The 15,554-nt window shown below is 34.2% G+C and overlaps 1 protein-coding gene across 1 annotated transcript; it reads right to left on the bottom strand.

Moving 5' to 3' along the window:
• Positions 1-1,912: 1,912 nt before the first annotated feature.
• LOC145039744 (uncharacterized) lies at positions 1,913-12,293 on the bottom strand. The gene is made up of 8 exons (XM_078987763.1): positions 12,175-12,293; positions 11,715-11,785; positions 11,509-11,609; positions 11,297-11,441; positions 11,087-11,184; positions 10,878-10,974; positions 10,264-10,435; positions 1,913-2,097 (listed from the first exon to the last, which is right to left on the bottom strand). Exons 1-8 carry the CDS (start codon positions 12,269-12,271, stop codon positions 1,913-1,915), a joined length of 966 nt encoding a protein of 321 aa, XP_078843889.1. The 5' UTR covers positions 12,272-12,293.
• Between the last annotated feature and the right edge of the window lie 3,261 nt (positions 12,294-15,554).

Genomic DNA, 15,554 nt, shown 5'->3' with positions numbered 1-15,554 from the left:
TATGTGGATGAAAAGTCATGCTAAAGTGCAGTCGTGTACCCAACTCCTCATGAAATCTCTTCCAGAACCGGGAAGTAAATCGAACATCCCAATTAGAAAGCAATGAAACTGGAACCCCATGTTATGCCACAACCTCCCGGATGTAGATATCTGCCAACTTCTCCACAAAGACACTCTCCTGAATAAGAGTTAAATACACACTCTTGGTCAATCGATCCACAAAAAACTAAATCGAATCTACCCCTCGCGCGGTGCGCAGTAGCTTTGTGATAAATCCATCATATTCACTTCCCATTTCCAAACAGGAGCATCCAAAGACTCAATTTTCTTGTGAGGTCACTAATGGTCAACCTTGACATTCCTACAAATCAAGTAGCCTTCCACATACCAGGCTACATCCCGCTACATGCAGGGCTACCAATAATCAAGTCGGATATCTCTATAAATCTATGTCACACATGGATAAATAGAAAACCTCGACTTATGCGCCTTCACCATCAGAAAATTGTCATGTACCCCAAAAAATACGGAACCCAAACTCTCTGATGAAAGGTTAGTAACCCCCTGTTATCATAATCAAAAGGGGAGACCTGGACCACAATACGCTCAATCTTCTAGTTCTCCTTTTTCATAGCCTCAATCTGAGCCTCCTGAATCTGCTCTAAGAGTGTGATAATCACCGCCATCCTCAAATATACCTCTCGTATTGGAGTACCAACCGCCTAGTGACTCAAAGCATCAACCACCATGTTAACCTTCCTAGGTTGATAAAGGATCTCATAATCATAATCCTTCACCACATCGAGCCACTTGCACTGCCCCATGTTCATATTAGGCTGACCCATCAAGTACCTAAAAATAGTGTAGCCCGTGTAGATGATACACCGAACCCCATAGAAGTAATGACGCCAAATATTGTGGGCGAACACCACATCCTCAACTCCAAATATTTAGTGGGATAATTCTCCTCATGATGCTTCAACTGCCTCGGAGCATAATCTATTACACCACCCTCTCAACATCAAAATCGCACCCAAATCTGAAATCAATGTATCACAGTACACCATGAAGTCATCCACCCACTCTGGTATGTTCAAGATCAGAGCCTCTCATAACTTATGCCTCAAAGTCTTAAACTCTACTTGCTGCTCAGGCCCTAAAAATAATGCAACAAACTTCTTTGTCAACCTTGTCAATGGAATTGCGGTCCTAGAGAAATTCCTGATAAACCTTTGATAATAGTGAGCAAAACCAAGGAAGCTCCGAATATCGGAAGGAAACCTCGCATCCTCCCACTGCATCACATCCTCGATGTTGGTTGGATCAACCAATATACCCTTCTAAATTACAAGGTGCCAAGAAACTACACCTCGCTCAACCAGAACTCGCAGCTGGAGAATTTGGCATATAGCCTCTCCCTGCTCAGAGTCTCCAGAACCTCTCTCAGATGATCCACGTGTTGCTTCTTGGTCTTAGAATAGAATAAGATATGATCACTAAACACAATGATAGACTAATCCACCATCGGTCTGAAAACCTAGCTCATGAGATCCATAAACATTGTTGGTGCATTGGTGAGTGCAAAAGGCATCACTACGAACTTATAATGACCACAACGAGTCATGAAGACCGTCTTCTAAAAAAGGTCATCTTGAAACCTCATCTGATGATAGCCTGAATGTAAATCAATCTTGGAGAACCAAGACACACCCTGCAACTGGTCAAACAAATCATTAATCTTCGGAAGTGGATAATGGTTATTCACCGTAAACTTGTTCAACTCCCGATAATCAATGCACATCCTCTGAGATCCATTTGTCTTCTTTACGAATAGAATCAACACTCCCTAGGGTGAACTACTCGGTCTGATGAACAGCTTGTCTAACAGCACCTGCAGCTATGTAGAAAACTCCTACATCTCCGGCGATGTTAACTGATAGGGTGTCTTGGCTATTGCAGTCATACCTGGGACCAGATCAATACGAAAATCCACCTTCCTCTCTAGAAGGAATCCAACTAAATCCTCTGAGAACACGTCTACATACTCTCGAAGAACCAACACATCATCAATAGACCTCTTTTCCTCATCCCTAGTATCTAATACATAAGCCACGAAACCAGAACAACCTTGGTGCATATATCTCCTAACTCTTATAGCTGAATAGAGAGCCAGTCCATGTTGAGCACCCTCGCCATGAATAACCAGTTCTCCCCCATATGGGGTTCGAATACGAAATAACTAGTGTTGGAAATCTTTCACCACCCCATTGTGGCTCAGCCAATCCATCTCCATAATCACCTTGATCTCGCACAATGGAATAGGAACTAGATCAATTGAATATCGCTCGCCAAATAGCTCCAAAATACAACAACGATATACCCTCAAAACCCGAACTGGATGATCATCATCAATCTCTACCTCTAATGGATAATCGAGCTCCCTAGAGTGTCACTGAATTTCTTGCTAAGCGTTAGATATACAAATGATCGAGTAGTGCCCGGATTAAACAAAATTAAAGCAGAAACATTGTTAACTAGGGATGTCCCTATAATATATCAATCATCTATAAGCATAAACATCATAGTAATCAATGTGATATGAATAAAATGCATACCCGTAACCACATATGGCGTTGCACAAGCCTCCTTGATTGTTAACTAAAAGCTTGTTTCCTCACCACTGGCACCTCCACCTTGCCATGGAGGCCGTCGGTGATCCTCAATGTCGTTGGATCAGGCACTCCAACTTCTTCCTCTACTACCAAACTCATACAATAGGTCTTCTTGTGGCTTCTCTAATTTCAATGGAAGCAAATCAGGCCTAATCCATACATGGTGGTAGTAGCAGTACAATCCCTGCTGAAGTGACTAGTCTTGCCACACCTATAGGGGCCATAACCACCTGCCCTATGAGCTTCCTCACGCGACTAGAAACACCGGCCACGTCGAACCCAACCTTACTGGACCCTCGATCTTGAATCTACAACCTTATTCATCTTCCCTAGTCCCTCAGATACCTGAGCCTGAACCGATTTCCACTTCCTTAGAGCCTCCAGATCTAACTCACGCTCATGATCCCGAGCTATCATGTTATCCAACGTCTTGAATCTAGACATACTTACAAATTCTCGAATCTCATCCTTTAACATATCATGGTAATAGGCCTTCTCATGAAACATGGCAGTGATATCCGCCACAATCTCGGTAGTCTAGCGAAGGTCCTCAAAATCCCTTGCCAACTGCTAAATCTTAATCATGGGCATAAATTCAGCCTTGAACCTCGTAACAAAATCATCACATGACATCTTCTAAATAGCCTTGCCTCCCAATGCATAGTCCATAACCTCCCACAAAACACGTGGTCTATCCTTCAAATCTAACCTTCAACCCCTCGGGAAGAAGGTAGTCTAGAAGAGCTTCCCGATGTCCACCAACTATCACCTGCTAGCAATGGGGTCCTTCAATTTGAAGAACTCATGATCCCCATATACACAAAAATCATGGAAAGTAAGAAAGAGTGCACCCACCATAAGCACCTAGATGCTCATCCACAATATCCAAGATACCATCCATGATCGTACCAAATATCATAAGAGTTTGCTACATAATATTGCGGGTAATCTCAGATGAAATAAACTCATGTACTGATCATTGAAGGCTCCGACTCCAAAGCCCGAACCAGATCCCTCACCAGGACCTGAACTGCCTCTAGTGACCACCATACTGAAAAAATAACAATACAAACCATCATAAAACAATCGAACAATCTCACACCGCGCGGTCCTTTTAGGTTCTACGTGACTCCTTTGATTCGAGTACGAATGTTGTACTTCCGGTAGTACTGGCCCAATACTACTTTCCACACCTATCTATACTTTCCTCAAGAGTCATCACAATTCCCCTAAACGAATCTATAAAATACGCATCTGGTAATGCTAACATGCTTCCTAGTTTCTCCAAGGATTCACTTTCCCACTACTCTCCGCCTTCAGCCGCAGAAGAAGCCCCCACTAACACCTATTAACTACCTCACAAATATAGTTGCATGTTGCAGACACTAGACAATTCTTCAATTAGAAGGTCTCATATTACAACGGTCACACTCAAACAAGAGCTGCACAATAGAGTTAAATCTATCCTTATAAAGTTATCTAATTTTTTCAACATGTTACCTAGTATATTCTCTTGATAGTTAACTAGTATTAGTAGTGGTTCCTAAAAGCACAAAGCAAGCAACACTTGAGCATCAAGTTCTAACCAGAACACTGCCTAATAGGCCATCATAAAATATCATGTGTAATCCAAACTAGCATGCAGTTCTAGGGGCTTATAGAGTAAGAACACAAGGCATCTCTCCTATCATGCAATCATGAGCAGATCCTTAGCCCTAATCCAACATGCTTTTTATATATTCATATACTGAATCAAACAAACATGTATGGGTGTATTTGGAACACTTACTTGAGTTCAACCAATTGCATGCATCATACCTCTTCTTTCTAGTAAAAAAAATTTTTAGAAATCATTTCTTTATGAAAATATATACCAAATCCTCAATTTGTGTTTAGGCACACCCGAGAGTGTATCTGAATCCCTCAAACCAAGGCTTTGATACCAACTTGTAACATCCAAAAAATCATAAGTAAAAATCATTTTTAATTCATTTAAAACCATCAAGTATTCATGTTAAACCATCATAAGTACGTCAAAACGATAGTAGTTATCAGAGCACAAATCCAAAATTGATAAAAAGAAGGACACGGGTGGAATCATGCGACCCTTTCGAACCGGAAGTATCTAAAACATAAACATGAACCGTAAGCACAAATATAAGTGAGTTTCCTCAAATACCATATACCATACAAGTAACAGGCCCACCTAATTAGTATAACAGACCTCGCCCCAACTCGTATAATGGACCCCGCCTAACATACTAAACATTTAATTATCACACAGAAAACTAGCATCAAACAACATAATCTAGTGTATCGACATTGGTGCCTTAGACCCATGGATACATTAAAGGAGACTCACCTCTCAGACGCTAATCAACTGATGTTGCCCTCACTGCTAACAAAACAAGTGCTACTCCACACCTAGATAGTCATAGAAGGTAAACCCTTAGTCTACCTTCCAAAGCTAAAGGTTGGCCAAAAGTCAACTCAAGTCAAAGCCAATGTCAATCTTAGTTGACCTCCACTTCGTGGCCAACCTTGACCATGTCGTGGCCTACGAGTATAAACCCAATCCATACCCATGTTAAAGGAGGCAACATGCTATCAACAAATTCCCCACATCGTGGTCTACCTTGGCCATGAAGTGGCCATAAGATGACAATATAGTCGACTGGTTCTTACTCTCCACGTTGTGGTAGCCTAGTGCCACATCCTAGGGAGAAGTCTGATTAGCTTAATCAAGATAAGTTGCTTTGAGCTCAAAACAAAAGGCTAGAAAACCCACACCTGCTCCTTCTTAATGCCTTAGTGGATAACGTTTCCAACTTTATCCATCAAGACACTTTAACAAGACAAAATCTCAAATCGAAAATCTAGTAAAGGCATAAATCGTGACATGGTTAAGCATTAAGTAATTTTCCACAGAATACATAGCCAAACCAACTCCATAAGGGTTTCTAATACTAGATCTAGAATAAATTTGGGTGTTTTATAGACATGCATGTCCAATGCATGTCTAGATTCCATTTTGGGTCAACATAAGCAAAAAGGTGACCTAAACTCATGCATTGATAAAGAAAAATCTCCGCCAAAGTCTAGATCTATAAGATATAATATTCATGGGACTTAGAGGAGTCATAAAGATGCAACCTTTATCACATCAAACCAACCAAACATTGCTATATGGACCAAAATAATCTAATATAGCTAGATTTATAACCAAACAATCAACAAAATGGAAACTTAAGGATTTACCAATGGTCCATAGAGTGATTCCAAGGATGGGGAGGAGTTGTTGCTATATCATTAGGCTGACACCTTCTTCTCCTTCCTTCAAAATGCAACCAAACACCACAAAAGCTCAATATCACACAAGGGAAGCTAGGGTTATGATATCTGGTCTTGAGAGGGTGATGGAGGCTAAATGATCACAAAACCCTAGCAAAAATGTCCTTTATACAGGGCCCAAAGCCTCGGGATTACGGTTTCTCCAATATCAGCCACCACGATGTGAAACCCATTGCCAAGCTGTTGCGAGTTATTTAAATCCACGGCCAAGAAAATAACGCCACGTCATGGTGGAGCCCCACCACGTCAAGGCAACCCAAGAATAAATTTCTAAAATTTAAATAAATTTACTCATACATGAAACAGGTGTTACAAGAGAAGACGATGAGAAATAGGAAAAGGAGGCAAAAGGAAGTTTTTTCCATTGTGGAAGATGAAAATTCGATTTGGGGATTGGGTTGTTTTCTTATTTTTTCTAAAAATGATTACAAAAAATGTAAAATAAATTAGAAAGGGTATAAAAGTCTTTTTATATAGGTGTGGACCGAACCACAATAGAATTTGAAATCACAAGGACCTTCTATAGGACCGAAAAAAGTTACGGAATAAACTTGATATTCATTGAAACTACATGGATCATTTATGAAGATTTGTCTAATAAAATGTAATTTCATTATTTAATATTTTTAACCTTTTGTGTACCTGTATATCCTCGTAAATATAATTGATGCCAACAGGTTTTTTTTGAGGTTTGGATATCCAAATGTTCCCACTGACTCTTCTGAAAGCCACAATCGGACTACAAACAAGCAAGCGATAAAATGGATTATGGAGTTTTCTTACGTTGGTTCCTAAAGAGGTTAACCACAAGTGAAGCAACCAGAATTGTGGGTAGCAATAACGCCAACTCGTATCATAGGTGATTTACACGAATAAAATGCGATACACTTCAAAAAAGTGGTCTGTTTACACGTTTTATTTTTCTTTGAAAATATGTGAAAGTTTGTGAATATTTATTTTTTAGTATATTTTTTGTTTCATGTGGATAACATGAGTTGTTTGACTTTCTTTGAAAACATGTGAAAGTTTGTGAATATTTGTTTTTTAGTATATTTTTTGTCCCATGTGGATAACATGAGTTGTTTAAGCGTATAATTATAAAGTTAGAAATGACTATAAAACCACAAACACATAATAACTGAAAAAACATATAAAAATCATCATAATACAAATGACCCTTAATCGAAATTAGTATAAAACATAAAACTATAAATAAATTATCATAAAGGCATAAATGATTGAGGGAGTGAGAGCAAGAGGCTTAGCAAGTTGGGCATCATAACCAAAAAAAATCAAAAACCTCTCTCCCAAACACATGAAAAAATGTAATAGATTAATAATATATACCGAAATGCAAAGAATCGTATTGCCGTTCTTTAATCCTCATAGAACGTATAAAAACAAGAATTGTTTGTTTGTAGTGACTTTCTTCTGATTGTATTAACCATTTTTAAAATTACCAACAAAACTTTATTTAATAAACATAAAATGGGTATTTAGAAGGACCTAAGGGTGTGCTACAAACCGCACAAACCACATAAACCGCCGACAGCGTAGCGCACCACATAATACATTTTTCAATGTTCGTGATGCAGTTTGGAGCTTATGATTACAAAACCGAAGTTCAAATCGCACTTCACCACATTATATATATATATATATATATATATATATATATATATATATATATATATATATATATATATATATATATATATATATATTCAGGTTTATTTGAGATCATGTTAATTTTATGAGACCGTGTTAATTTTCTGAAAATAATATTTGAAAAAAAAATCGAAAATTTCAATTATTTTGCATTTTAAAAATGTTTTTTTATCTACAAAATGAGTTGATAAGATTGTATCTCACGGTCTCACTATAAAATAGGTTATTCAACTCATGTGGTTAAAGATAAATTGTTATGTTAAACCATATGGATTTGAAACCTACTCATTTTCACATTTCCTAAATTAATATCAATTACTACAATAATTATATACTTCTAATAAACTTTTTTATTCATGCTTATGTATATATTTTATTACTATAAAAAAGATCAATCGTTGTAGTAAATACACCAACAAACAAAACACTTGTATATTTTAATGAAGGTAATTTAAACTCATGTCGTTAGAGATAAATGGTTATCTAAAACCATATGAATTTGAAACGTATGTTGTTTCAAATTTCCTAAATTTATGAAAAATACTATAATAGTTATAAATTTCTAATAATTTTTTTTTTGTTCCTACTTATTTATATATTATATTACTATAAAAAAAAAATCAATCATTTTAGTAAACACACTCACGCACAAATCACATACAAAAATTACAAAGAGTATACAAATAAAAATCTAATAGATCACTAATGTTGAAGGTTTTTGATGTTTTGATTTCTAAAAGAAAGCATTGAACGGTGTTATTTTCTTCTTTTTTTATTTTATTTCCATACATCTTTCCTTTTACTTTCTTTATATTTAATAAAACGTTTATGGTTGTATATTTAGAGCCAAAAGCTAAAGATGATCACGTTTCAATTTAATTGTTTCAATTTTTTAAAGATATATATTTTTTGTTTACATGTCTTATATGATTGTTTGATTGAGTTTTACAACTAATATAATTATAAAAGTCAAATTATAATAGTAGAATATATATATATATATATATATATATATATATATATATATATATATATATATATATATATATATATATATATATATATATATATATAATGTAATAGCATGACAAAATGCCCAATCTATATACCTATTTAAATAGTAAACTTTTTTTGCAATTACATTGATTAGTTATATGCACTTATGATTTCAAGTTTAAAATAATTAATAACAAAAAGTGAATAGTTTCTAATTTATAGTTAGTAAGTGATAATTATTAAATTTATTTGGTTAGTAAGAAAATATAAATAGTTCACATATGTAGATGAGATCTTTATAGTTTAGTGCATAAGATAGGGAAAAAGTATGATTTGAGAACATTTAAAACTCTATATTTTGATTCATGTATTCATATTGAATGAGATAGAGAAAGATACAAATTTATATAAGTGTAATATACAAATTTTATTTATATTGTTTGAAAATAATACTACAGAAAATTAATGTTAATTTTTTTTTCATTTTATCGCGTGAAATTCCTATATTGTGTTTTTCCACACCAAGTGAGATTCAATAAAAAAAGATCCACAATAAAACGATATTCACATGACATTTTTACTTTTATATATATATATATATATATATATATATATATATATATATATATATATATATATATATATATATATATATATATATATATATATATATATATATATATTTCAAATAAAAACAATAAATAGTGTCAGAACGTAAAAACACTATTTCATGTTATTATTATGCGAAAATGCACATACATAAGTTTATAACAGAATAATAACATTGTAATAAGTATATGAATAATCAAACATTAATATTCATAGAAGAATTACTTCAACAATATACATATACAATATTCATTATAGAATAATAATATAAACATAGTGTTTTTACGTTCTCACACTATTTACTGTTTTTATTTGAACTTAGTTCTTTCTCCCTCTCTCTCTCACTCACTCTCTCTCTCTCTCTATATATATATATATATATATATATATATATATATATATATATATATGTATATATATATATATATATATATATATATATATATATATATATACTAGCCGTAGACCCGCGCAAAGCAGCGGCGAAAAATAGTTTCTCATTCGGCAATAAGTTCTATACGGAAAAATGTTATATTTCAAGTAACACAAAACATATGCATATTGTTATCGATCGGTTTATGGCAAAAAATCAATGTAACCCTCGCAATACAAAAGAAAATAAATATTTTGGTGTGTAGTGTACGTTTATAGTCCTTCATTTTAGAAATCAGGACACATCCATACGAAGTGACTTGCTTATACCTTTCTTTTCTCTAGCATCCATCACAAGAATTTTATTCATAATGTAATATTTTATACTTTTTTTTATATCTAAGCTTATATTTTAATACATTATTCCATGCACGATATTGACTTTCATAAAATTATAATTGGAGAAATACAAATATGAAGAAAAAAAACAACAAAACTAACAAGTAATAACTAAATAAAGTAATGAATCAAATAATATGTATCTAAGAAAAGGTATTATTGGAAAAATAATAAAAATGATAATAAATAACAACACCTTTCAATAAAAGACAAACATTAGATATGTCTTGTCTTGCTTGCGTCATCACTCCAACGTAATTCGGCCTGACATTAGACGGGGCAGTGATCCAATAGTCTCCATGGAGTATGGAGTTGAGGCTAGCCAACTTAGCCTCCTCAATGTCGTTTTCCAGCCCATACCCATCAGCCTAAAATAGATAAATATCCCAAGAAACCTAAATCAACACCCCTTCCTTAAGTTCCCCTTTCGCCAACATAGCAAGATCCATACCCTTCCAATAGAAAGTTATGTTAGAAGTAGTACTATGAGTCTATGATGATATCAGTAGCATCTTCACTTCTACTTGCAAAACAATATTATCTATTAACCAAATTAATTAAAAAATTAAATAAATGATTCACAAGAACATATGTTTTACAAATATGGATAAACATTCCTTGAGCTGTCTCATAATGACATGAAACATAATTCATGCTTATTAGTAATACAGCTCTAAAGTAAAAATTGGTTTCCGATTTCATTAATACCAACAGCAAAGTGTTAAGTCAGCAAGTGTAAATCTAACATTTCCTTAGGTGGATAGGTTTAGGTTGTTATTTTTAATATGATTATGAGTTATGGAAGCTTACGTCCATTACAGTGATTAGAGAATCCGAAAGAAGAAGAGGTCCCACTGATGCAACATCACTTATTAAAGTCAATCTGGAAGCCAAATCCCCCCAGGGTCTCAACTTGCAGGTTTTATATTTTTAACATATTTATTACGACATAATTACTTTAAACTATTGATTTTCTTTTTCAAATTATTAGGAAGTATATGTGTGTTTATAAAACTCACCTGTGCAACACAAAGTCCACAGAATCAGCAATAAATGGTTCATGTGGACCATTTGGGATTCCTGTTAGGACATACTGTTTCAACAGGAAAGAGGGGGTCTAACTAACAATGTTACATAAGGGTAAAATAGTCATTTACTCATAGTTCATTCAGTCCAAAAAAAATACATTTGTGTATAATTGTATATAGAAAGTGTCCTTTTTATGATACGTACACATGGGCCCAAGGCATTGCAACTAAGAAATATTGTGTATCCAAATATGCATTTGAAAGGATCAAAGACTTTACTCTTCTTGGCCTATGTTGAGCAAAAAGTAGTGCTAAAAATCCACCAAGTGATGTTCCATGAAGATGTCTGTTAAAAAAAAAATTCATTAGATAAATAAATAACAATAACATCAAAAATGGAATCAGATAATCTTACATGGTGGACATCAATAACATCTAAAAACTTCTCAAATGCTTGAACCCATTCTTGATTGTTCCAAACACGAGGAATATCAACAGAAATCACTCGATAACCCTGAAAAAGAAACAAAAGAAAAAAAAAAGATTTCTGAAAACTTTGTTATGAAAAAGAATACTTTAACTTGGTTTTTGTCTTTAACAATGTTAAAGTTGTTGTTACCTTCATGGAGAGTGCCATGATTTGTTTGTAGTAAACATTTGTTGTTCTAGCAGTTCCAGGATTCATAATATCTCCATTATTTTGTGCAAATCTGTAAAATTTATGTCAAAATTAATGTCCATATATGTTATTCTTATATCAATTTGGATGTAAAATCTAATATCAACATTTTTTCTGTTTATAGAACTTGCTATAAAGATTAATGCTTTATGCTTGTAAGTAATACACCAATTGGAAGCTACAAATTAGCCAATTTAATCTCAAAAGTTGAAGTATAGCTCCAGTTTAATGTGAATTTCAATAATTTTAGGTTCATTAAGAGTAAACATCGAACGATTGATGCCGAATCGAAACTGTAAATAGGGTTTAGACATAATGAAAGTAACAATCGATACCAACTAAACCAGTGATTTATCGAATTGGGTAAGTCAATAGATGTATAATCAAGTGAAAGATTGACGAAATCTATGACCAGAAAAACTTATTGGGATCTTGTGGAGAGGGACTTGGGACTTGAAGTAGATGTAATCACCGGGCGCTGAAAACCCACCTTTCATTGCTAAATTTGACGATGAACGTGAAGAGCATGACTAAATTTGGTCGCCATTAACAGAGAGATTCATGTTATTAATTGTTGATTGTAGGTGGATTGAGGTTGGGGTTAAGTTTTAGGAATAACAAACAATATAGGGAATGGCGTGCCAATGGATAGATATTTGCCAAGATTTTAGGAATAAGCATTGACTCAAATCGGGGATTAAAGAGATCGGGTCAAATTTTTGGAAAAGATAAGATTTCAAAGGTAATCAGATTGAAATTTAATATTATTTTATTCATGATTAGTTGTACTTTATGCTTAGAGAGTTGAATGCCTTAAAAATATATTATTATTTTATTGGATCTATTTATAGAAATAATAGGAATTCTTTTATAAGTTAGTGTATATATATATATATATATATATATATATATATATATATATTAATATATATATATATATATATATATACATATATATGTATGTATATATATATATATACATATATATGTATGTATATATATATATATATATATATATATATATATATAACACCCAATTAATAATTTGGTTCTAATACATAGCCTTAAGTACACACTTAGTCTAAAAGGACCCTTTTACCCCTAACCTAGCTTGGTCCAAGACTAAGGCCCAAACCCACACTTGAAGGCCCAAAAACCAAATAATCAACCAAGGCCCATTTATGGCCTAATTTTCCAAATTGAGCCCAAACTCTGTTACATGGGCCTTACCCTAATGACCATTCAAAATCCTAGTCCATACACTTAGCATATCAAAGGTCCAATATCGCATAATCATTAAGGCCCATTTATGACCCATATATGGCCAAGTTTTCCAAATTGGGTCCATGCCTATCTAAGGAGCCTTATCATATAGCCTAGTAATTTCTTTAGTCCATAAACATGTTCTTGGATGGCCAATCAATAACCCAATCACCAAAGCCCCTCAGAAGGCCAAACTTGAAGCCCAAACATAATCAGGGTTACTTACATAAAATAACAATTACGGTTAAGTGTTGTTGCTTAACCCATTAAGTCCATCACTCCACTAGGCCAAATACATACAATGTAATTAGGCATGAGTCATACTTCAATCCACTGGTCCAAACGCGGGTCCCGACAATCCAAAACTAAAATCTTCCAAAATTAGGGTTTTCTAAACCCTAATTAGGGTTTCTAACCCAAACGCATGTCAATTAGGTCCAAGATTAAGCTTTTATATTAATTAGTGTTTAATAAGGTTCCAAATTAGGTTTTCAGGTTAAATAGGGTTCCATTAGCCCGGACACCATCCATTGCCACATCGGGCGGTGGTAGTTGGTAGTGGCTCACAGTGGCAGCCACCATCTCACGGTGGTGTTGGTTATGATATTAGGCCAAAACACATCAAAATATCTCGAATAACAGTCCAATTCACACCTAAGCACACAGCCACCCACGGTGGCGATAGAATGGTGGCGTGAGGTGCCAAGCACCACCTCATGATGGTGGTGGTGGTGGAGTTTTTCTTGGATTTCCAGCCACGATACGCTCATACAACCCCTTACAAGCAAAACACACACACACAAACACTATATCACACTCACAGCCACCCATACACTACGGCTAAGGGTAGCAGAAAAGAAATTAGTGGCGACAGCCACCATGGTTGGCAACCTTGGTGGTTTTCTCGGGGTTTCCGACCATCTAGAAAACATACCGTAAATCCAAGGATCACCATGACACACCTTCACGTGAACGTACACCCACTGTTGGTCCCTACTCACAGTGGTGAATCTTGACCGAAACAATAGAAATGTGAGTTATACTAGTGGTGGCGGTGACAGCTAGCTACTATGGGACGATCTCAAAAGCAAAGGGTGGTCAGAACGGCACCGTCAACAGCCAAGTACAACTGTGAGCGACGACAGAATAGAAAGAGGAGGAGGATGGCAGAAAGGTGGCGATGGACACACCCGACAGTCACGCCATTGACTGCTCTTCACCGGAAAATAAACATTGCTACGCTCGGTGGCTCTATTGGTCAAAAATCTAGAGAAACGGGTGGTGGCGGCTGAGATGAGAGCACAAGGTGGTAGCGGGTTCATTTTAGGGTTAGGGTTGCTCAATGAGACCTTCAATCGGGAAGGGAAGGCACGAGTTTAAGTCTCGTGTTTTCCTTTCAAACTTAAATGATTTTTTACACTTTTGATCCCTCTTTCATAAAGATTTTTAAATTTAAGTCCATAAATTACCATTTAGCCACTGTCCCAAAAAATCTATCCAATATAAGTCCAAATGATACCAAATAGCCCATTCTCTAGAAATTATTTTCAACTGGAGTCTATATATTACCATTAAGCCCCTTAGCCACCAAAATCTTTAAATTTAGGTCCAATATATACCAAACACTCCTTGACCTCTAAAAATCTTTACCAAATAAATCCCGGAATTACACCTTAACCCCCGAAACTCCAAATCATGTCATTTGACTCCCCGAAACCAACATCCTGAGAAATATTATGGATTTTAGGGCTACTATTCATTCATTAATTTTATCTATTTATTTATTTAATAAATAGGATGTTACACTTTAACTTTTTAACATATTATAGTTAACTTATTTATATACACATGTTATCGTACGTAAGCAGGTGTCATTTTGAAGTCACAACTTTTGTATAGTTTATGATTTTATGCAATCTTTCTAATAATTATTATAAATTGGTTGCTAATGTCAAATTAATACAAAAAAACTAAGTTCCTACAATATTAAAATATTATATTATACTTATATTTATTAAATTATGACTTTAAATTTTTAACATACTCTAGTTAAATTATTAGTTTAGATATATTGTTGTATGTGAGCAATTGTTTTATATAGTTTATGATTTTATGCAAAATAGTTAATTTATTATTTTCAATATAATGTTAAATGGTTAACTTAAATCAAAATTTTATTTAAACTTCGAAAAAATCGAGAGACTATATTATAAATAGTTAAAAGTTATAAATTATAGTATTAAACCTAAATTGTAATCCTAAATTAACAAAAAAAAAAAAAAAAAAACCATGACTCTATTTTTATTATCATTAAGAAAATTCAAATAAGTAGCTAAAACATTACTTACAATAAAAATAGTTAAAAGTAATATTGTATAAAAAATGATAATGTTATCTTCAATAACAAAAAGAATGTTTACCATTCAAAAAGGCTTAGCGGTGCAACTTGTTGCCGATTTGTCATCTCACTGATTGTACGATGATAATTAAATGTCTAATTAAATTAACCTTAGATTA

The sequence above is a fragment of the Lactuca saligna genome, chromosome 4 (assembly GCF_052625555.1).
Source record: "Lactuca saligna cultivar CGN05327 chromosome 4, ASM5262555v1, whole genome shotgun sequence".
NCBI lineage: Eukaryota > Viridiplantae > Streptophyta > Magnoliopsida > Asterales > Asteraceae > Lactuca > Lactuca saligna.
The sequence above is the reverse complement of the archived record's forward strand: the minus strand, read 5'-3'. Positions and strand labels throughout refer to the sequence as shown.